This window comes from Metarhizium acridum (assembly GCF_019434415.1).
Source record: "Metarhizium acridum strain ARSEF 324 chromosome Unknown scaffold_29, whole genome shotgun sequence".
NCBI lineage: Eukaryota > Fungi > Ascomycota > Sordariomycetes > Hypocreales > Clavicipitaceae > Metarhizium > Metarhizium acridum.
Window position 1 is genome coordinate 634073 of NW_027094017.1, and position 24071 is coordinate 658143.

General features: G+C 51.3%; 6 protein-coding genes across 6 annotated transcripts; 4 read left to right on the plus strand and 2 right to left on the minus strand.

Annotated features, from left to right (window-relative positions):
* The first annotated feature begins 6615 nt into the window (after window positions 1-6615).
* Window positions 6616-8410, plus strand: J3458_004243 (uncharacterized protein). Its single transcript, XM_007809961.2, has one exon. It carries the CDS (start codon window positions 7036-7038, stop codon window positions 8287-8289), a length of 1254 nt encoding a protein of 417 aa, XP_007808152.2. The 5' UTR covers window positions 6616-7035; the 3' UTR covers window positions 8290-8410.
* A 1076-nt stretch (window positions 8411-9486) lies between these two features.
* Window positions 9487-10269, minus strand: GET1_1 (GET complex subunit get1; the record flags this gene model as incomplete). The annotated part of the gene is made up of 3 exons (XM_007809960.2): window positions 9487-9860; window positions 9946-10132; window positions 10186-10269. The coding sequence occupies 3 exons, from the start codon at window positions 10267-10269 to the stop codon at window positions 9487-9489; spliced, it is 645 nt and encodes a 214-aa protein (XP_007808151.1).
* Window positions 10270-10538: 269 nt separating this feature from the next.
* J3458_004245 (uncharacterized protein) lies at window positions 10539-11546 on the plus strand (the record flags this gene model as incomplete). The annotated part of the gene is made up of 1 exon (XM_007809959.1): window positions 10539-11546. The coding sequence occupies one exon, from the start codon at window positions 10539-10541 to the stop codon at window positions 11544-11546; it is 1008 nt and encodes a 335-aa protein (XP_007808150.1).
* Window positions 11547-15111: 3565 nt separating this feature from the next.
* On the plus strand, window positions 15112-17969 carry J3458_004246 (uncharacterized protein). Its single transcript, XM_007809958.2, has 3 exons — window positions 15112-15492; window positions 15566-16094; window positions 16171-17969. The coding sequence occupies exons 2-3, from the start codon at window positions 15912-15914 to the stop codon at window positions 17590-17592; spliced, it is 1605 nt and encodes a 534-aa protein (XP_007808149.2). The 5' UTR covers window positions 15112-15492; window positions 15566-15911; the 3' UTR covers window positions 17593-17969.
* A 734-nt stretch (window positions 17970-18703) lies between these two features.
* Window positions 18704-20517, plus strand: J3458_004247 (uncharacterized protein; the record flags this gene model as incomplete). The annotated part of the gene is made up of 3 exons (XM_066118101.1): window positions 18704-19754; window positions 19845-20417; window positions 20489-20517. The coding sequence occupies 3 exons, from the start codon at window positions 18704-18706 to the stop codon at window positions 20515-20517; spliced, it is 1653 nt and encodes a 550-aa protein (XP_065976700.1).
* Window positions 20518-22915: 2398 nt separating this feature from the next.
* RHO1_1 (GTP-binding protein Rho1) lies at window positions 22916-24056 on the minus strand (the record flags this gene model as incomplete). The annotated part of the gene is made up of 4 exons (XM_007809956.2): window positions 22916-23071; window positions 23194-23328; window positions 23445-23642; window positions 23907-24056. The coding sequence occupies 4 exons, from the start codon at window positions 24054-24056 to the stop codon at window positions 22916-22918; spliced, it is 639 nt and encodes a 212-aa protein (XP_007808147.2).
* Between the last annotated feature and the right edge of the window lie 15 nt (window positions 24057-24071).

A 24071-nucleotide genomic window follows, 5' to 3' on the forward strand; every position in this document is an offset into this window, starting at 1 on the left:
TCTCGGTCGAGGCACGTAGCACACAAGACACTGTGTCGTCACGGCGGGCGGGTGGCCCTGAGCGGACTGCCGTGTGGGGCCTGCATCAGTGCATCGTGGGTCTGGTGCCTGGTACTAGTATTATTGTGGCGTCCGGCATCTGGTTATTGTTGGATCCTTGATCCCGCCAGAACAAGGACGTTCCAAGCCTTCAAATGGCTACATTGCCAGAGACCCTTTGTTGACAGGATGCCAACTTGGGCATCAACTGGGAACAATCAACGGGCGCCTGATAACGCAGCACATGTCGTCTCGTCATTCATTGCATGGCATCGACGCCTGTCGCCGGACAGGAATATGTTTCGGCCGTTCCCGAAACATTGTCTGGTCCCATGACCGTTGCTAGATTGATTTTTGGGGGGGGCAGAGGAAGACGATCTTTGATCAACAAATGAATTTATTTGCAACTATCCGATACTAAAATACTACGCCACCCCTTGCACGTTAGAGCTGTGGGTGCAAGGGGTACGATCATCCGAAGGCTGGGAGTCCTTGGGCCAAGCAACTATTAAGCCATTACATTTAGCTAGCTATCTAGTTATGCAGAGCCGTGGTCTGACCTATATGGATTCCGTGTAAGGACCTGTCGTCTTCTATGCCGCTCATCCCTCATCTTCATCTTCATACCCTCTGGTGGAGACTCGTAAAACAGGTGACCACGATCAAAGGGCGCATCCAGCATCAAGCCCTGGAGCGTTTTTACGCGAGAGACAGCTACGTAGCTTAAACCAGTCTGAAAGTCCCGACAGGAGAGATCTGTCACGATGACATCTTCAGTGATGCTCTGCGACTTGTGAACCGTAATGGCGTAGCATACGATCAGGGGAAACTGCGTGCGAGTGCAGAGAGTGCTTCCGATGAGGAAGTCCCTGTCTACTGGGAGAATCGGGACAATCTTTCTGCCATCAGCGGTGGTCAGGAACACAGGTCCACTGTACTTGTCAAACTCCATCATGATAACACAGGGAGGGTCTTGGACTGGGTCAGCCCCCGGTGCCCAGCCGATATCGTAAACGGTACCGCGAGCGCCGTTGCAGTGACCAACTGGCTGCCAAAGGTTAGATGTCAGCATCAGACGGGCGCCAATGCATATAGGGATCTGCTTCGCAAGGTTGCCCGCCTTGTCATCAGGCGCCGCAGCCGCGCCAAGGCCGACATTCTTAGCCTTGACCTGAATGACTGGCCGGCCGAGGCGGTCGAGGTGGTAGTGGTTATATTCGTTCACCCTATCTTTCGTGGCGTATACTCGCAAGGCGTTGGCGAACCTGGCGACCTCCAGATCATCTAGCTTCGCCTGTACTCGACCGGAAAGGAGTTTCCAGGACTCGACTGACAGTTGGAGGAGCCGCAATTCCTCGAGAGCTGTGCGAAACGCCTTCTGATCGTCGCCCCGTTGCCGTTGGACAACCTTCAAGAAGACTGATTTATCGAAGCGTCTATATGCGTTCCTGCCTTTGATCTCCACTCCCTGCACCTCTTTATCGTAATAGAGCGGCTTCTGTAGCACGGGTGGAAGCTGGAAGAAGTCGCCAACCAGAAGGATGTTAAGACTACCAAAGAACTCCTCATTCCTACTCGGGAACGCCTCGCGCAGGCGGTCATCGATCCAAGAAAGCTGTCGCAGTCCCAGCATGCTCTTCTCATCGATGATCAGGTAGTTGATGTCCTTCAGCTTCTTCTGGAGCTGGGCCATGTCAGTGGGCGAGAGGGGCTTGAAGTCCTTGTTGATTGGAAGGTGTAACAGGGAGTGCAAAGTAGTGCCCGATATCTGATTTCCCGCGACGCCAGTGGGCGCGGCACGCCAAACAGGTGTCCCTCTCCCGGCAGCAGCGGCTTGGAGGTGCGCGGAGAGCAAATTAATGAGGTATGACTTCCCGGTACCACCTCCACCATCCACATGGAGCAGCAACTGAGAGGGTTCCTGATTCAGGAAGTGGTCCATCACGGTATCGTATACTAAGCGCTGATCCCGGTTTAGGGAATCTCGAGCTTCCAAGGGCTGATGATCCACATCAAGGTCAAGGCGGTTTGCCGCCTTGCGTTGCTTCCAGTAGTCGCCCTTGAGAATACCGTCATCAGTATACCGTCCAACGTGAGGGGTCCAATCATAATTGATGTCGATGTCTCGGCGGCCGAGCATGTCGATATCCTCTTCCTCCAGCGGGCGGTCGGGAAGCATGCGGGCGAGTTCATGCCAGTCTTCATCCACAATGGGCTCTTCATGGACCTCAAGCTCAAATTCGTCGTCCTCAGCCCTCAATTCATTTGTATCTGGCTCCCCATAATGATCGTCCGCATGGGTGTCACGGTGCTGCTCTCTGCAAAACCTGTACGCAGCCGCGAAGGAATCGAACCGCTGCCCGCCCACGGTGAGCAACTCCTCTGGAGAGCGATGCGGATGAGCCATCATCAATTTAACACGGCAGAAGTCACCAAACTGGGGAGATGCCTCCACGGACCTGTATCGAGGAAAGTAAGACAGGACTCTCTTCTTCGCGTTGGCAGCGAGTCTCCTCCACGTCTTGAGATTATACGATTGCAGGTACTCGAGGTAAGTTGCATCCTCGTGCTGGTCATTTCTCTCGAGATACCTCCTGTAGCTGCCGACGGTCTCGTTGACATCTTCATCCACGCGATACGAACGTGCATGTTGCTCCAAAGGACGGCAGTCGACAGAGACCACCATCCGCGTGCCTTCCTGCAGAGGAATGTTAAGGAGAAGATGGGAAATCTCCTGCGCCGAGTAATCTCTCTCGGCAATCAGCTTATTCATCAGGCGAGAGGAGAAGGATAATAGCGGCTGAAGGTGTGCCGTGTGCGGCAAAACCTGGTCTGCAAGCTTACAGTAAGGCTCAGTCTTCTTCTCAGATTTGCTGCAATACTTGGCAGCGTACGTAATAACCGCCTGTAGGCTGGTGCAAGGAGATATGTCGATATTGGCTAGCCAGCCTAGTATAATGGCGGGATTGAAGTGATTCATGAGGTTGTCATTCCGCGCCGCCTCGAAGACATAGTACGACTTGCCTTCCTTCCTGATCACTGCGGCCAGCTCCCGCAAGGCACGAGGAAAGTCAAAACGACACTCCCGCTCTGGATTGGCCGCATTGGCCGCCTCGATATCTGCAGCAGCGCCTTCCATATCCCTCGCCAGATCAACGGTTCTCTTCCTTACGCGTAAGCAGTATGTGGTATTGCATCTGTGGCGCTGGCAGCGGTTGACGATTTGTGAGAGACGCAGGAATGTCAGTTCTGTACTCAGTGGATCTACGCTCAGGGGGTTACCCTCACCCTGGGGCATAGTCCTAGTCGGCTCAGGATTAATGGCAGTGATGTGGAATCCCCACGTGCGTGCAAAAACATCACGAGCGGCTTCATCCACCATGTCGACTCTTGGGCAATTCTCCATCCAGTACAGGCCATGGTTGTGCGGACTGCCACGCCCTTGCCATTCATACCGATCCCAGTAATCCGTAATGTTGAACTTCTTGCTTAACACGATATCTCGAAAGAAACAGTATCGGCGGTAGAAATGGAAAGCAGCAATGTGAGGATTCTGACGCAAAAGTTGGCGCGAGAGACCCATCCTCTCGGACTCGGACGCAGCCAGCCATTCATCATATCGGGGCATGTGCTGGTAGAGACTCCGCCAGTGTAAATCTGCCGGGCTGAATGTGATGAATGCACCAGGACATCCAAGGTTGTAGGCATAGGCCTCGAGGTCCTGCCTCTTCCTGTTCCAGAAGGGGCGCGTGCCGCGAATAGGTACCGCATGTCTTGTGATTGAGTTGATTAGCACCTGCGCCTCAGGGTCCTCGCTGTGCTCCAGTGCCTGAACAAGCTGCTCCCGTGTGAGCGGTTCATGACTACCATCGTGTTGCTTCACGAAGAATTTGGACCGTGCACGGGCCTGTGACCGCATCAGAGTATTGAAGGCGACGAAGCGGAAGGTCGGGTGGCGTGCAAAACGCCCGTCATGCCAGCGCATCGCGTGCTCGATGTAGTCCATGTAGTCGATTGACCGTAGCCGAGGCTCAACAAAGTCGGCTCTCCCGTCAGGAAAGAGGCAGGGAAAAGCTAAGGAGAGTAGGGCATGAGAGCGATTGAACTCATTAATGGGTGTGCGCCGTATATTCGGAAGCTGCAGCTCGTGCTGCACCTGCTCCTGGAAGCTTGTGGAAAGCCTTGGTTCAGCTTCTGGTTCTCCGGCAAGAATAGACCGCAGAGCATCGAGCTCCGTGTCCTTGGCCAAAAGGTCCGGCACCGCAGCCTCGTCCTCCAGGTCCGGTTCTGCCTCCTCATCTTCCTCGGGTCCAACTTCGGCAGCCTCCACCTGGCTCTGGGGGATGTCGTCCAGGACATTGCCATCTTGAGGCAATTGACTCAGCCGCTCTTCGTCGATGACGATGCATCGATAGCCAGGATGATGGCGCCGGAGGTAGTTAAGCCATATGGCAACTGGCTGGCGGCGTACACGGAACTGGCGGGTGAATTGCCGGCTAAGGTTTGCATGGGACGACGTATTGGAAGGACGGAGTAATACAGTGTTCAACTCCCGCGGCAAAAGCGGGAGTTGGTTGTACACCAAGCCAACCTCGCGGAGAAAGTGAACAACATGTCCCCGATATTTGTACTGCTGGCCCCGCACAAGCATAATATTCACGTGGACGTGAACACGGCCTATTAAAGACTCTTCAGTAGGTGTAAGCTGAGGCAATTGAGTCGGTACGGAGCCAAAATCCAACTGGTTGTCCACAGAGAAGAAGTACGGCTCTTCAGGGCCGCGTTTATCATCCTTTCGACAGCAACGCGCACAAATGCCATCAGAATCGATCTTCATCTGGAACCAACGCTCTTGACATCGACCACAAAATTGCATTTGGTCATTGTCCAGCTTTGTCCAGAACTCACGGAAGATTGCTTTATCACGACAGGTCAAGGCGCAAGCGTCCAGGTCCCCATTCCACACCGGATCTTGTGCGTGAAATACGGCCGATTCTTCAGGTGGAATCATCACTGGACTCCGGTACCGTCGTGGCGGCCCCGACGATCGAGTTTGCCTTTGAGATTTTTTTGGCCGCCCTCCTGTACCAGGGGCAGGACCACGGCGAGCACGGCGACGAGGCCCTGACTTTCTGGAAGGCTGCCGCGAGCAATAGCGAAGAGGGCTTTCGTCCAAGGCATTGCTATTATCGTTCCCGTCTTCGTCCCCTAGATCGGAATCAGACTCTACCCCTAGGTGTTCGAGGTACTTCCGTGGTCGAGCAGGTGAAAGCAGCAAGTTGAAATAGTCCTCGACGTCAACATCAGATTCAGAGAACTGTCCCCTGTCATCCGCTTCCTTGGTCATTCCATCCCCATCTGGGAGCTCATTTGCCTGTAGTCGATCTTGACTCCCAGCTACGTTCCGTGGTTAGCTTGAACAAACTGCCGGGACCACAGCACAAGGATACCTTCTCCAGGACCATCAGAACCTTCAAAGACGCCGAGTTGAGAGATTGTGGGAGTTAGTGACACAGCCTCCCCTGCACGGCGTCGTGAACGATGGTCGCGCCGAATAGTGGCCTGCTTGGCCCTGGCGCCGGCCTTGGAGGCATCATCTTGCGAGTCCTTCCCGCCCTTGTGGAACCTAACAGCCAGGTAAGAGTAGTCCACACCAGTCGTGCTGCTTCGGACAGTAGATGGATCAGAATGTGAGGCGACAGGATCGGTCGAGGGCGGCACAGGCGGTGAGGGAGCTAGAGCCCGGAAGAGCCGCGAGCTCGCTTGGGTTGGTGGGATCGGCGTCCCCAGCACTATCTGCGGCTGGCTGCCTGGCTCTCCGAACAAACTCCTAGCTGTATGTTGTTGCCGTAGCTTCTCTGGCGATGTAGGTTGGGTTCCAGATCTCTGGTTAGGAGGCGATAGGCCAGCGTCTCTGTCGGTTCTTTTCGGGGCAGATCTCTCAGCTGAGGTAGGACGGACAGCCAGCTTTCTCAATGCAAGGACGGCACCTTTGGACCTGGCACGCTTGATCAGGTTAGGGAGGCATATATAGTATATCAATGGTGTCAGTTACCTCGGAATTGCGGTGGTCCCGGCATTCCAGACAGGTTGTAGTTGGATTGGCAGATTTCCTCCTGCTAACGAAATTACTTGGTGATTTTGTTCGGTCGCAAGACGGGCAATGGACTGCCAATTCAGATCTAGGACTAATATTACCCCTAGAATCATAATCCATACCCAACCATGCGGTACATCTGTTTCAATAATGGAAGAAAGGCTGCTGGCCAAGCAAACGAACAGATCGCTGGGCAAATTTAGCGATTGTAAACGATTGTAAACGATTGTAAACGATTGTAAACAGAGAAGTAAACAAAGAAGCACCGACAGACGGTGGCTGTCCTTTACCCACTTTTCTAGAGCCACCAACCAATCCAGCCTTCTTTCGCGATTTCCCATACAAAATTTGGACCAATAGAAACTTATTTGTCAAGCCTGCACCAAACCCTCATTATTCGGAAAACTTATGGATTAATGTAGAGTCAGCCTTCGGCTGAATAATCTTGCCATAAATTCTCCCTGGCCCTCGCACTTCGTCGCAGCCCGACAACGCCAAGCTGCGTCAGACACACGCGCCAGCATGCGCAAGCGTTTTACGACGTCGCAGCCGTGATTGGCTCAGCACATCCCCCTCGGGAGCTTTGCCGGCAGGGCTGACACCGTCGTCGAACCAACATTGAAGAGTTGCGGGAATACCGAGTTGTGTGCTACGTGACTCTCTCGTCGCGGGGATCGTGAACCAGCTCTAGATGTTCACGATACGACATGTTCAGTACAAGTACTCCGTACTAACGGTTAAGTCGTCTCACACGACCGGTTAACTAAAAGGCCAACATCCCATAAAGCCAACACTCTTCCCTTCGTCAACACCATTTACCTGGGGTTTTTACAGCTTGCCACCAAGAAAGCTCCTACCTTTTTTTTTTTTCAACCAAAGTCACATTCAGCCGCCCCAAAATGCCAAATCACTTCTTAGAAGGCAAAAAAATAATCGTCTCAGGCGCTGGTTTCGCCGGCCTCTCCTTCATCGTCGCCCTCCACCAAAACTGGGATCCTGCCCTCAAACTACCCCAAATCACAATCTACGAACGCGAAGGCCGCCATCTCCCCCGCAACAGACAAGGATACTCCCTCTCTCTCCATGGCTTCGACGAGAACGGTGGCCTCATGGCAGCCCGAGATATTGGTCTCCTCGATGAAATGATGAAGCGTGCTATTTCTGGAAATGACAGCACCTCGGGGTTTCGCATATGGTCGAGTAGCTGGGCTCAATTGCTCGCTGTCAAGTTCTCTCCCTACAAGGACTTACCTGCTTCAGGCATTCGTATCATGCGGAACGACATAAGGGATCTTTGTGTCTCTGCTGCCGAGAGGCTGTGCTCCATTACCTGGAATTCAACGGTTACCTCTGCGGAGAGGCTATCCAATGGGCGAATGCGAGTTCACGTCTTCCCGTCTGATAAGGAAGGGAAGTCATTCACGGATGACTGTGACTTACTCGTTGCTGCGGACGGGGCACACAGCAAGATTCGCTCTTCCTTCAGGCCAGACGATAATCTAGAGTACGCAGGCGCCATTCAAATGGGCGGCGTGAGCAGGCTTCCCAACGGTGTCCCCCAACCCGTCAACAAGAACTGGGGCATGGCCATCACCGGCGAAGGCGTCGGATGTTTCTTCTCGCCCGTCGACGCTACAGGCGTTGTCTGGGGTCTGGGATTCCTGGAACCCCAACGAATGCAAAAGTACGATCCGGAATCACGCCAACAATACGAGCATCTCAAGGAGGAGGCCCTGAGGAGAGGACGTATGCTCCAAGAGCCCTTCCAGACCATCGTGGACGCCACGGAGCAACACTCCTCATTCATGTTTCCTGCCCGAGATAAGAGGCCCTTCCCCCATACAGGCGATGACAATTTGAAGGGTGCCGTGTTCCTAGGGGATACGAATCATGCTGTCAGCCCATTCGCTGGTAACGGGGCAAACTTGGCCTTGAAAGATGGCATTGATCTTGCCCGTCAGATTTGCGGTAGTCAGTCAATGGAGGAGGCATTGGTTGCGTATGACAAGTTGGCGTTGCCGAGGGCACAAAAGACTCTTAAGCAGTCGCATGAGCGGATCAACTTCTCCCATTGTACGGGTTGGTATTACTATGCCCTGAGGGTGGTGCTTTTCGTCGGAAGTGCCATGTTGTATCTGATGGGACGGCTATAAGTGATGCACATTGTTATTGATTTCTTTTGCTGTCGTTTTGTTTTCGTTTCTTTTCATCTCCTTCTTTTTTTGTATTTGGTACCCCACTCTCGCGTACTTGTAGGAATAAAGTCGATAATCGAAGGGTTTGATACTAGGTCCGATGCCAACGTGAGCCCTTGCCCTTGCCATAGGTGTAAGCAAAGCTGCTGCTGCCACTGATTGATTTGAGCCCTTTGAAGCTGTTGAATTCGAGCCTGTTGAAGCTATTGAATTTGACCTATACCTTGTCGAACCTTTTAATTTTCCCCTCCGGGGGCCGCCTGTGGCACGGGTTTTTTGCCTGCGGCGCAATCTCGCGATGTTACTCGTGGTGTGAAGGGTCCTGGAAGGTGTCCATAGCCACCAAAATGGCAGGGTCACGATGATTTATATAGATACGTACGTTCCGGCATTGAAATTTCAGCTAATAATAGTAACTTAAGGTCGTTTAAACCAATTGTAAGTTAAGTTTCAGTTATATAAGGCTTATAAGTATAGCGGCGTAGCACTTAAGGACTCTGATTAAACATTTAAAGCCTAAAGGTATGTTTTTGATTACTTTCTTACATTAACTTAGTATAGCGCTTTGCTTATTGATGTAGAGACTAACTTATCTTGCGGAAGGCACTTTTCGTGGTGTTTTGACACCCAGCCGCATCCAAGCCCAGTACGGGGTAACTTATATGTGGGGCTGATGCGCACCCTATTTTTACCAGCGAAAATTTCCCTCCATCCATTTCCCCCTTCAGTCCTTCATCCATCAAAACCACGACTACCCGCACGCACTGCGCGCGCAGCAGCGACGATTTCCATAGCACCAGCTAGCAATAATAAGCCGTCCTCAGATCACTTTCCTTTTCGGACCCCATTTCTCAGTGACTACAGTTTGGCACTTTCGAAGCTTTGGCGATCTGTCCGTGGTCGTCAGAGTCAATATGTTGCCTAGATTGACCCGAAAATACCCTGCCAAGGGTCATTCTCTGTCGTGTTTCAAAGTCTCAGCGCTGGCAATGAGGAACTTTGCGTCAAATATCAAAGAGATACATGCTTTCACCATACATCACCAACCGCGTCGTAGTCTCATCATGAGGAAGGATGATGTACATGGCGTATTTTCAATCAAAAAATATAAAAAATATAAAAATAAAAATAAAAGGTTTTAATTTCATGCACAATCTACAATTCCTTCTTTTCCTCCGACTTCTCTGCAGTTTGTTTTCCAGGCTTATTGGCCTTCTCCGCGGGCTGTGCCACTTTGGTTTTTGGCTGTGCAAAGATTTGCCTGCCGGCAAACATAATGATCTCGCCGAGGAGGGTAATCACCCCAGAGCAAGCGAGCTGCCATGACGGAGCGCTGACACTACCCATGGGCGCGCGGGGAAAGGAAATGATCCATTCGGCGTAGTATGGGAACCAGCCGTACGGCAGCCAGAACATGGGCTCCTTGCCGTACCAGAAGGGGATGAAGTATTGCGGTATTTTGGTGATGAGCATTCGTATCACCGTGAGGTAGTTGTCGAACCGGGCTCGCGAAGCTTCCATTGCTTTCTCTGTGGGCGAAAACATGATTAGCGCATTGTCTTCATATACCCAGCTCGTCATATCTTTTTTCTTTTTCTTCTTCCTTGCACGTACTGGCTGCATCGAGCTTCTCAAGCAGCTTATCGTGCTGCCTTCGCAGCTTGGCCCATTTCGCAAACTCGTCCTGGCTACTTGTGGCGTTCAATTCCCGTCGTACTTTGAGATATTCGGCCTGGAGCTTGCGCTGCTCGGCGGCGGCTTTGGACGTCGAGACGGGGAGGTAGTTGATCAAGGTCCAGATCTATTATAGTGTCATCATGCTGTTTCCCATTACGTATTGGCCACCAAGCTTACCAGATTGTTAATCTGTGCCGCGCCCACGGCGGTGATGAACTGGGCCAACACCTCGACGGCAAATATGAGGAACAAAATAGTCATCTTTTTTTTTTCTCCAACGCCAATCGAACAGGATTCGTGCCTGTCGTGTTGGGATGAATCAAGTCGTCGTAAGGTTATGTCTCGTGTTTCCAGCTACGCTGTTCTTGTGGCCAAGAAGCTCCTGCAGTTCCGCTACCAATGGCCCCCGGTAGATTGCATTTCCGGAACAGGCCCATGCAGCAACCACCTTAGTTCCGCCCATCCCACCTTACCCTATATATCCAGTTGAGTCCCCAGCATTCCCTGATTTTTCTTGTTCAGGTTTCGAAATGTCGAGTGCCATCGACGGCAGTTTGAGGCATAAGTTACAAGATGAGGATCCAAAGGAGGCATACGACGCAATTTCCCACGAACTCTCACAAATATACCACCCATACATCGACATAGAACTCTTGCCCAATGGGTTCGAAACAGAACTCAAGAATACCTACTTTGTCAAGGAGGAACATTGCCTCGCGATACCCAAACTTAGGCTCGTCCAGGCATTCACGGCGGCTCGCCAAATACTCATAAGCCATCTAAACAAGTCGGGAAGGATACGAACGGATGATGTACGGAAAGCAACCAGCGTCATGCTACTCATGGACTCTGAGCATCTCACGGCCGCCAACACGAGGAAGCGGCTACTCTTACGGCAGACACTCGCAGCGCGTGAGCGGAAAACAGAACTTGAAAGGGAAATGTACTTTGTGAATAGCTTACTCTCAAGCCACCTTCATCGACATACGAAATCGCCGGTACTATGGGGCCACAAACACTGGCTTCTGCGGCAATATCTGGAAGCAAAAGTGCCCATGGACCTGATGCACGACTTCGAAAGCGTGGTTTTTGTTGCAGCAGAAAGACATCCCAAGAACTATTACGCATGGACATATGCGAGGGACTTGTTCGTCTCCAGAGCTAAAGTCAAGCCAGACTGGGACGCGGAACACGACGAAGAGCTTACGAAAACGACAACCAAATGGTGTCGCCTTCACCATGACGACATATCAGGCTGGTCGTTTTTGCTGCACCTCGCATTGGGATCCCCACAGCACGCACAAGAGATATTCAGGCAAACGGCAAGGCTGGTGCAGACCTACACTTGGCGCGGAGAGTCGGTGTGGAATTTCCTGCGGACCCTGGTGCTGGTTCCTGCCATGAGAGACGACTCGGAAATTAGGCAGAGTTTTGTTGATTTGTGGCATCATGTGCGACAAGACATACGGGATGCCCAGAGCCTGGATGCCAAAATTTTGGATAGAGCTGCGGCCTGGGCCGAAATACCCAGAGTATAAGACGCCGTCCCGGTCCGGTCTGGAATGGAGGCCATTTCCCGGTGGTATGACGGTTGAAGTCCGATTCAGTTTAAATCAACTTGCGTTCGCGTGGATCGTCGTGAGTTGTAACCTATACCATGACCGCGACAACGATTTTCAGCAGTTGTAGCGGGACGAGCAGAAAGTGATAATAATAAAAATAAATATTACTCCGTACTGGAGTTCTAGAATTCATGTCTCTCTGCTCAGTCTCGGTGCCTTGTAATATCCGTTGGTGGAATGTCAACGGCTGTGTAGGTAGACTACATTCCGCAGGCGGTGCTTGTTTGATCGACACGTGGAATACTCTCCGGTGGCCATGAATGTGATTAACTCTGAGTAATTTCCCATCAAGCCACAGATAAATTAACAAAGAGTAGTCTGAAGTTGCTTGCCGTGCTGCTCCCGCATACACCTCATGGAAAGCAGCAGGATCTCAGCAAACGCCAGGCGACGAGAGGCGGAGGAACCAGAACGAATCATTGCGATAGACGTCGACTACGGTACATATGCCATCGTTTCTCTATATATAGATAGGACCTGTGTGCGGTCTTTCTAAAGCCCAGAGTACTCGTAATATGGCGCCTAAGATAAGTTATATCGCAAGGCATTAGCATCCATGCATTCTGTTTTATTGCATGGGGTTCCTAACACGTCCATATCGTGTCTGTTTTAGTAGCGAACTAAGGCAGGATTAAAGATATCCATGTCGTAAAGACAACATCATGCTTCAGCATCAAGGGAACACGCAGTTCTGTGAGCAATCATGTGGTGGCGAAGATGCACTAGCGTGACAACGGGATATTGCCATAGTAAATTCAAATTTCGGCGAGACGAGTATGGATTGCCGGCGTGAAAGCGGCCCAAGATGCCGCTGGAAGTGTCATGATCAAAGGGTCTAAAACAGCAAAACCTACGGAAACGATGACAAGGACGGTTTATTGGCAACGTCTAAACGCAAGGTGAAAACAAACGAACTAATATCGAAGATGCTCCTGGCGGCTCAACGTAGAAATTATACAAAGTTTGATGCATATGTTGTGCTCCAATATTTTCAGAGTCGCGGCGACGCGGCTCTTGCGAGCCTAGCTTAAAGCAGGATATGCATACTACCAATACGGAGTAATGTTCTGACATTCGCAGATTGATTTATCGATTGGCAAATCTGTCGATCCTGATGTTACAATGAAACACCGCCAAACGGCGCGTGCCCACAAGTGCCGCGATGCCATGATGCCCGCTGCCCCAGCCTTCCAAAGTTTGGAACAGACGGCGGGACCCTCTCGGGGTTGTACTGCAACTGGCATGAAGGGGTCTGGGCATGAGTCTCTATGACGCAAAATGGGATCAATTGATGGACTGGATATGGGATTTTCAAGGACGGGAAATGGACAAAAACCGCTATTTCTTGCGGGACTTGGCCAACTTAGCGGGAGAGGTTGCAGGGGGGCCAGGGAGTCGGTGTGCCATGGGATGGCAAGAGAGGGCTCGAATCCTGGCGTGCTCAAGCACTCAAAAGCTGAAGTGCCCAATAGTAGTTGGCAGCACAGACACTGGGGTCGTCTGGTGTCTAACATGACGGCTGATGATAGTGAGTGGCAAGAGGTTACCGCCCCGGTGGGTCCGATTCAAGCACGAGGCTGGGGTGAAGAACGTGGAGTATTGATGCGGTACGGAGTACGTAGTTTTTTTTTTAATGCAAGAAAGCACTCGTACCCCTTGAGGGCTATGTGTCAGCTGGATCCCAGATGGTCCAGATGGCGTCTTCCTTTGTCCGCGTTTTAACCGGAGAATAGAACCCACAGGCAAAGAAGAGAAGAAGCTCTCCGGCCACAACCGTTGGGCTTCTGACGCGAGGGATTGGCTGTGCTCCGTAGAGTACAACGAAGGAGAAATGGTACGGCACGCAAACGCACATACTATTTTGTTGTAGTTTTTGCTAGTAGTCTGGTCAGTCATGGCCCAGCAGAGACAAGTTCATTTGGTGGCTCCAGATGTTAGATTGCAACTGGTTACCTGGCCCTGGTTAGGGGTGTGTGTTCCTTCACTTGGCCATGACCGTGCAGCCGTGGTACCATAGGACCCAATCAACAGTTTAGTCGACCCAAGAGCTCTGATAGATTCGGAGGTACCGACAGGATGCCGGAAGAAAAGAGCCAGCGTTACGGTCTACCTTGACATCGTCACGGCGGAAATGGTATGGGCTGTGGCAAAGTGCTAGCGTCGCAGCCAGGAGGTCCTGAGCGCTAAAATATCTTGCCCAGTCGAAACAGTCCTGATCAATCATAATATGTATGTATGTAAAACGGAGTATGTGCTCTGTAGATCCCCGACGGAGACAGGTAAAGATTGGTGCCTGGTAAAATACACGAGTTGGTGACGAGTCAGGGGCAATCGTGGATGAAGCGACGAAGCGAGGTCCAGAAGAAGACATCAATGGTACTCTGTACTTCGTACTTATGAGAAGTTACAGGTCAGGTAATTTGAGTATGTTTTGCTGAGGGCTTTCTGGGATATTGTTTTGGTGTTGTTGTCAACGACTGCAGGTGATACGAGACGCCACCGATGCACAGATTATGCAGCCGACAGGAGCAGGAAGGAGCGAGCACCTGCGCGGTTCCTGACATCAATTGATCCGGATTTAATGACCGTGATACAGAATGAGACGTTCGCTTGCATACCCGAGGCAAAAAGACAACACAACTACTACTCCGTACTCCTGGATAAAAGAAAGGTATACGCGCAATTCTCGTCGTGCCAATGCCTTGAATTTTGCGGACATACGGAGTACTTGACCCAACATAAACTTACATGCTAACTGTATCGTCCAGGACATAACTAAAGACCAGACCGCACCGCTCCCCTGTTACAGAATTGGACAATCAGCTCTCGCTGCGGAGCAAATACCTACATGCACGCACACCCGGTCATTGTCATCGCCCGATCGCCATCGCCAGTCCTCCAGAGTCCACTTTGCGACCAGGGTTCATGTTTGCCGGCTTGATTTCATTGGGGAACAGAACAAGGGCGGGAGGGTGCTAGGTTACCAGCACTAGAATGGTACGGACTGGACTGCAATGTGCTCCGAACCGTTGTTATCTCAATAATTACCTAGGTAATTATACCTACGTTTTTGGACCCGATGGAGCTCCTATATCATCTCCAAGCTCAGATCTGCTCCTTGTCGATTCTATGTGCCTATCTTGTATTATCGGCATTCTGTATCCTCCAAATAAACCAAGCGTGCAGCTAATACTACCAGGCCAGACCTCTCGTCTTCCAGCCCTCGTCCCGCAACTTGACGCTAAAACTATCGTCCCATCCTTCCGATGTCCCCTCTGGCCCACCCATGCCAGTGATGGATCCTTTGGCGCCCACTTCGCCTGACCCTGATCTGGACTCTTCTAGCCCAACCAACCGGCCAACCGCTGGCATTCCCCCCACAGGTTCTCTGAACAAGACCAAAATGAAATATCAATGGTTGACCCCTGTCGGGCCCCGCGCCAAGTTGGGAAGGGATTGGCATTGTTAGTCCAATGGAAAGAGCTTCTCAGCAGCAATGTCCTTGCACTCGGCCATTCAACCCAAAACCGTACCTGACCCTTGGTCGGTCACTTCTCATGTTGTATCCCCAGTATCGTCCCCGGACGACTTCTCCATCTTCAACCTCTCTCATTAATGTATCTTCTTGTTACTATTCATTATACATTCTGTGCATCTTCTCGCTGTGCATATTAGTCCTCACTTAACCTTTCTAATTGTATCTCGACTTTTCTTGTCTTCAATTTGTTATATTGTTCTTACTTGGCGTGCATTTTCTTCCGAGAGAAAGCAAAAAGGGCCTATTTCATTTGCCCAAGCGAATGCTCCATTTCTATGTTCCTTGATCTGGTTCGTTCCGCTGTTGGCATCATATTTTCAAGTTGTACGTCGTCATATCCTCCCATGACTGACTTTTCAGGGGTTTTACATACTAACAAGCCTCCGATTTTCCGCAGACATGGCGGAGCACTTATTCATACGCATTCCATTTGTCGTTCGTCCTTCGACGAGGCTGCAGTGACCCCTTCCACTACACTGGGGCTCGCGATGCTTCACAATAATTTCTAATCGCTTGACTTGCTGTATATTCTGGCAGCTGTCTGCTTCTGAAATCCTGACTTTTTACCGACCTCGTGGCATCGCTTTGACTGGCTTCTTAAATGATTGGACTGGAACGCGCCTCTCATCACGACTCCTCCCCAATTGCCATTTCTGTGTCCTTTGGACCGTGGCCAACCTTGTTGACCTGCCGAGGGCTGATTCGTGGCCTGCAACATTTGGTAGTTTCGTCACTATTCCATCATGTTCCCAGCTGTACTTCTACTGCAATTGGCATTATGGGCCGTGTCCACATCTGCCTTTTACCCGTACACGCCAGGATGGCTCAAAGAAAAGGAGGATGTCACCCTCGACGAGGCCAAAAGAAGTTCCGCTGTAGGGGACGCTCGAGATGGTTTAATATTTAGAATCGAGAAGAGAACGCAGGTTAGTAGCCGTGCTATACCCGGTGCCTGGCGGCGCCACCAATTGTGAGGATGCTTCATGCTAATCTACGCGGCAGGAAAATGAATCTCCTGCTGTGCTAGCTGCAGAGCAAGCTGCCTGGCTGAAGCACAAATTCAAACATAGTCGTTCTGGAGCGCCCGTCAACGCTGTGGAGAAAAGAGCAAGTCAATACAAAATTATGGAAGCCACTGAACCAAGCGAAGTCATGGCTGCCGGAATCACTCAGGATGGAACCGATTACTCATATTTTGTGAAAGTAGGGCTGGGTTCCAAGGGAAAGCAGGTGTATTTACTTGTTGACACTGGCGCTGGGTCAACTTGGGTTATGGGATCGGGCTGCACCGATACACCCTGCTCCACGCACACCACATTTGGCCAGGGTGATTCAAGCACATTTACCGATGTCGGCAAATCTTTCTCCGTTTCATATGGATCTGGAGCGGTTCAAGGCAAACTAGTTACTGATACCATTAACGTTGCTGGTATCAGTTTGAAGTACACTTTCGGTCAGGCTTCGAAAACTTCGGATGTGTTTTCGCACTTCGCATTTGACGGCATTTTAGGTATGTCCATGGGACAGGGCGACAGCGACAACTTCCTGAAGACACTGGTGGAAGCCAGGAAGCTTGACAAGAACTTGTTTAGCATCCATCTCAACCGGGCATCAGATGGATCGAACAACGGCGAGATCAAGTTTGGATCAACAAATCCCAACAAGTATACAGGGGATATTAGCTACACCTCGATTGGCTCCAAAAAAGGTGACTGGGCTATTCAGATCGACGACATGGCCTACGATGGCAAAAAAGCAGATGCTGGAGGTGTGCTGAGCTACATCGACACTGGCACTTCGTTCATTTTTGGGCCCCCCAGTTTAGTCAAGAAGATTCACAACACTATTCCGGGATCCTCTAGCTCTGACGGGCTGACTTACACTGTTCCCTGCTCAAGTAACAAGTCATTGTCATTCACGTTCTCCGGGGTTGATTACAAGATCTCTTCCAAAGATTGGATATCGCTCAAGGACAGCTCAGGCAATTGTACCAGTAACCTTTACGGCCACGAGGTTGTTGATGGGGCATGGCTTCTGGGAGACACATTCCTCAAGAATGTCTACGCAGTTTTCGATGCTGACCAGAAGCGAATCGGGTTCGCGGCTCCAGCTGACTTCAAGGGCGGACCAAGCTCCAGTTCCAGCAGCGGCAGCAGTTCGCCAACACCGACAACTGTAGGTTTAACTACCGTCGCTACAACAGCACTGACGACCGGTGAGACGTCTCAGCCTGACTTTTCCACACAGTCCAAGCGACCGCCACTTGGTCTAAGCGGTCATGAAACGGGTTCTACAAGATCTAGCAGCGCTACTGCCAAGCCAACGGAATCTACAAAATCAGCGGCACCAGACGCGAGTGCACGGCAAACCGCCAAGCTAGCCGTTGTGTTTTTTTTTGCAGCTCTGGCAGCATTGGTTGCGTGAGGAGAACAAATAGCATAGCCCTGCAGTCTCCGCAGCGTTGTGTGAGCAGCACTACAAAACTAAACGTTATTGGCGAAGAACTTTGTACGCCCGTCATATCTCCCATGGCAACAACCTACGGAAGTAGAGCTGGGACAGGGAATCGATGGGCGGCATTGGCTACAAATCGGAGCGGGTGTTTTGCTTGTTGTCAGCGAGACATGAGCGAGAGACGATGTTTGATACCCATATGAGTCCAGGCAGATGAGTGCGATGGACGTTTAAAGTTTACAGCAGAGGGTGTTGGTATGATCTTTTTGGGAGAGTTCTGTATACTCCGTATTTGTACAATATTTAATATGACTCAAGGCACAAGTATATAGGGAGTGCTAATTTCATTCGGTTTCACAACGGCATCCAGTACGCTGCTTGGTAATTAAACCAGGTACCAGAAGGTAATGTAGGGCATGCTCGATGCTGGCAAAGGAGTCTGGGGTCTGTGGAGTGCTCTGCAATCATCTGCCTACCTAGTAGGCACTTAATTACTCGTGATGGACGCGTCTGGTCGTTACTGCCGTCGGTACTGGATCAATTGATATCCTACGCATCCAATAGAGCACTATGAAGCAGCGGATTGTACTGTGCAGGGAGTGGGGGTTTACTCGGTAACTACTCCGTACCTGTTGCATCAATTTGATGCCCCTTTCTAGCTTCAAGTTGTGGAACACGGCTGGTTATGTACGGCTGCCGCAAGCTGGCCAATCAAGGCGCCGCATTGAGCTGGCGTAGGGGGCCGCAAGAGACGTCAAGACGCTGAGCGCGGCAGCTTGCTGGGTGTTGAGATCTCACAGCCCACTCGCAGTCCATTTGCAGCCACGTCTATGTCTGGTTGTACATCTTCAGCTCGACCATCTACACCACAACTCATTTCGTCCTCGGTCAGTCATTTGCATTTCTTTCTCTGCTCTCACAGCCGGCTACATTCAGTTGCTCGACTCTGTCCGCGATCCCGGGGCGAGTGTCCAACGCGCGCATTCCGCTGCACAGAACAAAGGGGGTCGGATGAAACCCCTACTTCAACCGCAAGGCAAAGATGTCTCTGGCGAGCAGCCGCATTTCCCTTTCTTGAACAATGAGCGAGGCCAAGAACAATGGCGAGCCGAATCGGCACGAGGAAGCCCACGGATTGTTGGCCAGCAGCGACTTTGATGACCATGAGGACGATATCGTCGTCTACGCGGGCAATGAAGACGGCAAGCAAGAGCAAGGCAGCCACAGCGACACATCGCCGTCGCCGCCTAAAGCAAAAACACCACGGACGCCGAACCGAGTGCAGTTTGATTTGAACCCTGCTGTTATCGGAGAAGCAAATGGATCCGCTCACGTCGGGAGGAGGTCGTCCTCCGACGAGAGCTTCGAATTTGACGACGATGTGGAAATCCAGGGCCACCACTCGCATCGGGTGCCCTTGCTGACCGACATGGAGGCACCTAGCGTCGCCGTTGCGAATACACTTGGAAATGATGCAGACGACGATGGCGAACGATTAGAACAAGCGATGCGACGGCCCAAGTCGGGACTTAAATCGGCCTTTATGAACATGGCCAACTCTATTATTGGAGCTGGCATCATTGGACAGCCATATGCTCTTCGACAGGCAGGTCTCCTGTCCGGCATACTCTTACTCGTTGGGCTGACAGTGGTGGTGGACTGGACCATTTGCCTCATTGTGATTAACAGCAAGCTGAGTGGGACGAGCAGTTTCCAGGGCACCGTAGAGTATTGCTTCGGACGCCCCGGTCTCGTGGCCATCAGCCTGGCCCAGTGGGTGTTTGCCTTTGGCGGCATGGTAGCGTTTGGCGTCATTGTGGGAGACACGATCCCCCATGTGCTGGTTGCCATTTGGCCGAATCTGGGCACGGTGCCAATCCTCGGACTCTTGACGGACAGGAGAGTTGCAATAGCAGTGTTTGTAATGGGCGTGAGCTATCCATTGACCTTGTACCGCGATATTGCGAAACTGGCCAAGGCGAGCACCTTTGCCTTGATTGGCATGTTGGTCATTGTGGCGACGGTGGTGATCCAGGGATTCTTTGTGCCGTCCGAGGCCAGGGGTTCGTTTAGTGCGCCGCTTTTGACTGTAAATGGGGGTATTTTCCAGGCCATTGGTGTGATTTCGTTTGGTAAGTAGTCCTTCTTCACCCATTCTCTCTTCTGGGCCGAAGCCCTCCCGTACTGCAAAGCTGCGGGCTAATTGATACATACTGGAGTAGCTTTCGTTTGTCACCACAACTCACTGTTAATCTACGGCTCTCTCAAAACGCCCACGATTGACAACTTTTCCCGCGTCACACACTACTCCACAGGCATATCCATGATGGCTTGTCTATTCATGGCTCTGGCAGGATTTCTCACATTCGGAGACAAGACGCTCGGCAACGTCCTGAACAACTTCCCCTCGGACAACAGCATGGTCAATGTTGCCCGTCTCTGCTTTGGCCTCAACATGTTGACCACCTTGCCCCTGGAGGCCTTTGTGTGTAGAGAGGTGATGCTCACATATTGGTATCCCGATGAAGACTTCAACCTCCGGCGGCACATCATCTTCAGCACGGGACTGGTAGCATCTGCCACGGGCATCAGCTTGCTAACATGCGACTTGGGCGTGGTGTTTGAGCTGGTCGGGGCAACGAGTGCTGTTGCCATGGCGTACATACTGCCGCCCATGTGCTACATCAAGCTCACGACGAAGAGTTGGCGAACGTACATGGCGTGCGCGGTAGTGGTGTTTGGCGTCGCTGTCATGGTGATTAGTGTGGTTCAGGCAGTTGACAAGATGGTTCACGGTGAGTCGTCCTTGTGGTTTTGTTTTGATTTAAAATTTTCTAAATCTTGCTTGCGTACTAATGTCACGCAGGGTCCGACGAAGTGACCCAGTGTGTATGATGTAAAACTGGAAATATACATGTAACTATAGATGAGGTGGGATTAGGTGTTGCGGGATACATTCACGCAAACACCACGGTGATATCATGGGTGCAAGATTCTCATTGTATTCATAGCTCGGGTTCTGTCTTGCATCAAGCACACGGCGTTGGGATAGAATGATAATCTACAGATTTTACAAAATGAATCGCACAAAGCTACACCGTGGAGGCTACCGAGTTTCCCAGCCAGCATCCGGCAAAGAGTCATGCATACACGCCATGGACTAAACTCCGTCAATGCTGAGGCCCGACGACGTACAAAATGTAACCGTTCAGCCGACCCCAATACCAATAAGCAGAACCTCCGCATGCAAGCCGCCGCCGTGCCCGCAAACAAAGTCAAGATAACAGCAAAGCTCCGGCTACGTCACACAGCAGCCTGCGCATCTTTCCCCACCACCAAGACTATCCAAATGCCTTGTCATCACGAGGTCCAGCCCACACCTCCTCAATAGACCAGTCACCACGTCGCCTCAGAATCCCACAAGCCTCTGCCCAAACGACAACATTGCCAACGAAGCAGCGATATCTGGAATCCGAGTAGCATCCCAGCCCGTACATACGACAAGCCACCGCAAAAACTCGGAAAAGCAAAAAAAGAAGAGAAAAAAAGAAACAAGGGGCACCAAGAAAGGGCTCCAAACAGCACCATCAACAACAACCGGTCCCAAAACAACATCAAATCCCAAAACCCGCACCTCGCAAACCCCCGCCTCCCCCAGACCCTAAAACAACTGCCCCTCCCCGCCCCTTTTCCCCCCCAAACCAACGAACGAACCACTACCTCTGCATTTCCAAAAGCAAAAAGCAATACAAAAACAACCAGCAATCCATATATCCCGCTTCACCATGCCGCCCGTCAACAACAACCACTCCTCGTGCCCCAAGTGCAGCGCCAGCATCTCCAGCGGCAGCAAAACATGCTCGTCCTGCGGAGCCGTACGTTCCTCCCCTCCCCCCCTTTCCCTTCTTGCAACCGAGCCCTCTCCTTCTCCCTTTCACCCCCAGCTCAAGTACCAAGCCTAGCTTCGGTAGCTCACGGCTAATTCACATGCTGTTACTAGACTTGCCCCAACTAGTTTCGGTTGGACGTGCCAAACGATGCCGGCACATCTCAATGAGATGACGAGAGTTTGTGATGACGGCGATGAGATTACGACGTGTACGGCGGGGTTTTTTGTTTTGAAAGCATGGGCATGGAATGTAGATTCCTTTTGTGGTGGTGCATGGCCCATGGTGGCGGCGTTGATGGCACTAGACGATGATGTATTCATTCATTGGTGATTGATGTACGGGGAAATGGAGCATACACGGGCGGATTATGACGGTATCCAGGTAGAAAGGACCGGGTATCAATAATGCAAGTAGTCTTGTCAACGGAGTGGCTTCCCATGTGCTTACTACTGACGCAGGCTGTTGGACCTTGGAAGAACATTCAAGACGCTCACTCTCGTCCTCAGCGTGGCCAAACACCAATCTTCGTCAACATGGTCGTGTCAAGCGACAACCCGACATTGTGCCCCAAAAATTACGGGCCTCACCGCCGTCATCACCTCACTCGTTAAGGAAAAGAGAACCGTAATTTGTAAAACACTACTACGATTGTGCTCTAGGAATCGCAACAAACGTGAAAACAAAAAGATTTATGATGTAACCATCCTCAGCGTGCCGCGAATTGGCACCGCTCAATGTGCGACCAATCCACAACTTACACCCATCTTCCCCTTTATCTGCAGGCCCCATGGTCAATCACCTCCAGCCCCGCAGAACTCAAATCAAAACACGTCCCAATATCAGGCCCGCCTTCCTCCGTAAAGCGACAAATACATAAAAATAAACTAGGCGTCCTCCTGTCTGCCTGCCAGATCCGACAAGTGATCGGCTCTTCGCTCCCAAGAATCTCTTGCCGCCACATATATCTTGTAAATTTATTTCCTTCGGAAAATCGTGGGGCAAAGGGCCAGGCAAGAATACCATCTTATTACGTCCTCAAGCGCTCCAAAGTCCGTCTGTACAGCCGCTACAGCCATCCGTAGATTCAGGACAATACACAAATATAGTAACAGTGGGGGGGAAATCGAGAGGAATCAGGCGCAAGCAAGTTTCGAGTCGGCCAAGTGTCCACTGGCGGAGCAAGACACAGATGTGACGAAATATCAAACTCCAAATTCCGAAAACCTCAGCAGAGTAGAGCAGCCTGCACCATCTATGGCCGTTTCCAACCCAAGTCATCCGAACAGACGTGCCAAAAAGTTTGAGATTTGCATTGGAAAGATAATTGCATGGCAGGGCCATCATGCCGAAGAAAAAGTCAGGTGCGGTGTGTTCGGTATAGACGGGCTCGCGACCTGGCCGCTTTACAGAACAAGACACTTCTTGTCCCTCTTACGGCTGGTGCGAGACAGAAGAGCAGCACGGGTAGCGTGCTCGAACACCTCGCGGACACCCTCGTTGGTCTTGGCTGAGCATTCGAGGTATTTGTAGGCACCAATCGACTTGCGCTTCTCCTCACCCTGTTGAAATACCGAGTTAGTCAGAATGGACATGGGCCTTCAATTTCATCCGTGCCGGTTAGACCCAGCAGTCTAGGGCCTTTATGTTGTGATAAGATGTTTTTCTTTCTGACTGTACTTACCTCCTCAGGGGTGACAGGCTTCTGATCAATAGCCCGCAGCTCACCAATCGTCTTGTTATCATATCGCAGATCCTTCTTGCAGCCAACCAAGATAATGGGCAGTCCCTGGCAGAAGTGGAGGACTTCGGGGATCCACTAAGAAATGAGAGAGAATAGATTGTCAGCTTTTACTCCCAACCGTCATCCTAGTACCAATACAAATACTCTTGCATCAGGTGCCATAAAAGAAACAAGAGGCTGGGGCGCCAAACCTTTTCTTCAACGTTTTCCAGGGAGTCGGGTGAGTCGATAGCAAAGCAGATCAGAACGACGTGGGTGTCAGGGTAAGAAAGGGGACGGAGTCGGTCGTAATCTTCTTGTCCAGCCGTATCCCACAAGGCCAGCTCGACATGCTTGCCATCGACCTCGACATCGGCGACATAGTTCTCGAAGACGGTGGGGACATAGACCTGAGCTTGTGCGTCAGCAAAATAGATCCAATAAGGCCAATCTTCAAGGTCGCCTGAGCTGCCTGAATGCTCGCTTGGGCGAGGCGGTGCAACGAGGGTGAGTATTGTAATCGAGTCGTCCGACGTCACGTCAACCACGCCAACGACGATCTTGTTTCGATGCTCGGGTGTGCTGTCTGTGTTTTCTGGTGATTTGTGGTCGGGGACGGAGATTGGAGATAAAGAATTCCGAAAGGAGGCAGCACACTGCTATCAGTTCCTTACCTCGGGGAATGTGCCCTTGGAGAAAACGCTGCATAGGCAGTTAGCAACATGATTGAATGAATCAACCAGACGCAGTTGATGATGAGGATTCCGGTCATGGCGACGGAGGTGATGGCGGTGCTGGATGTCGGCCTCTTGGATCAGGGGCATACGACAACGTGGTGC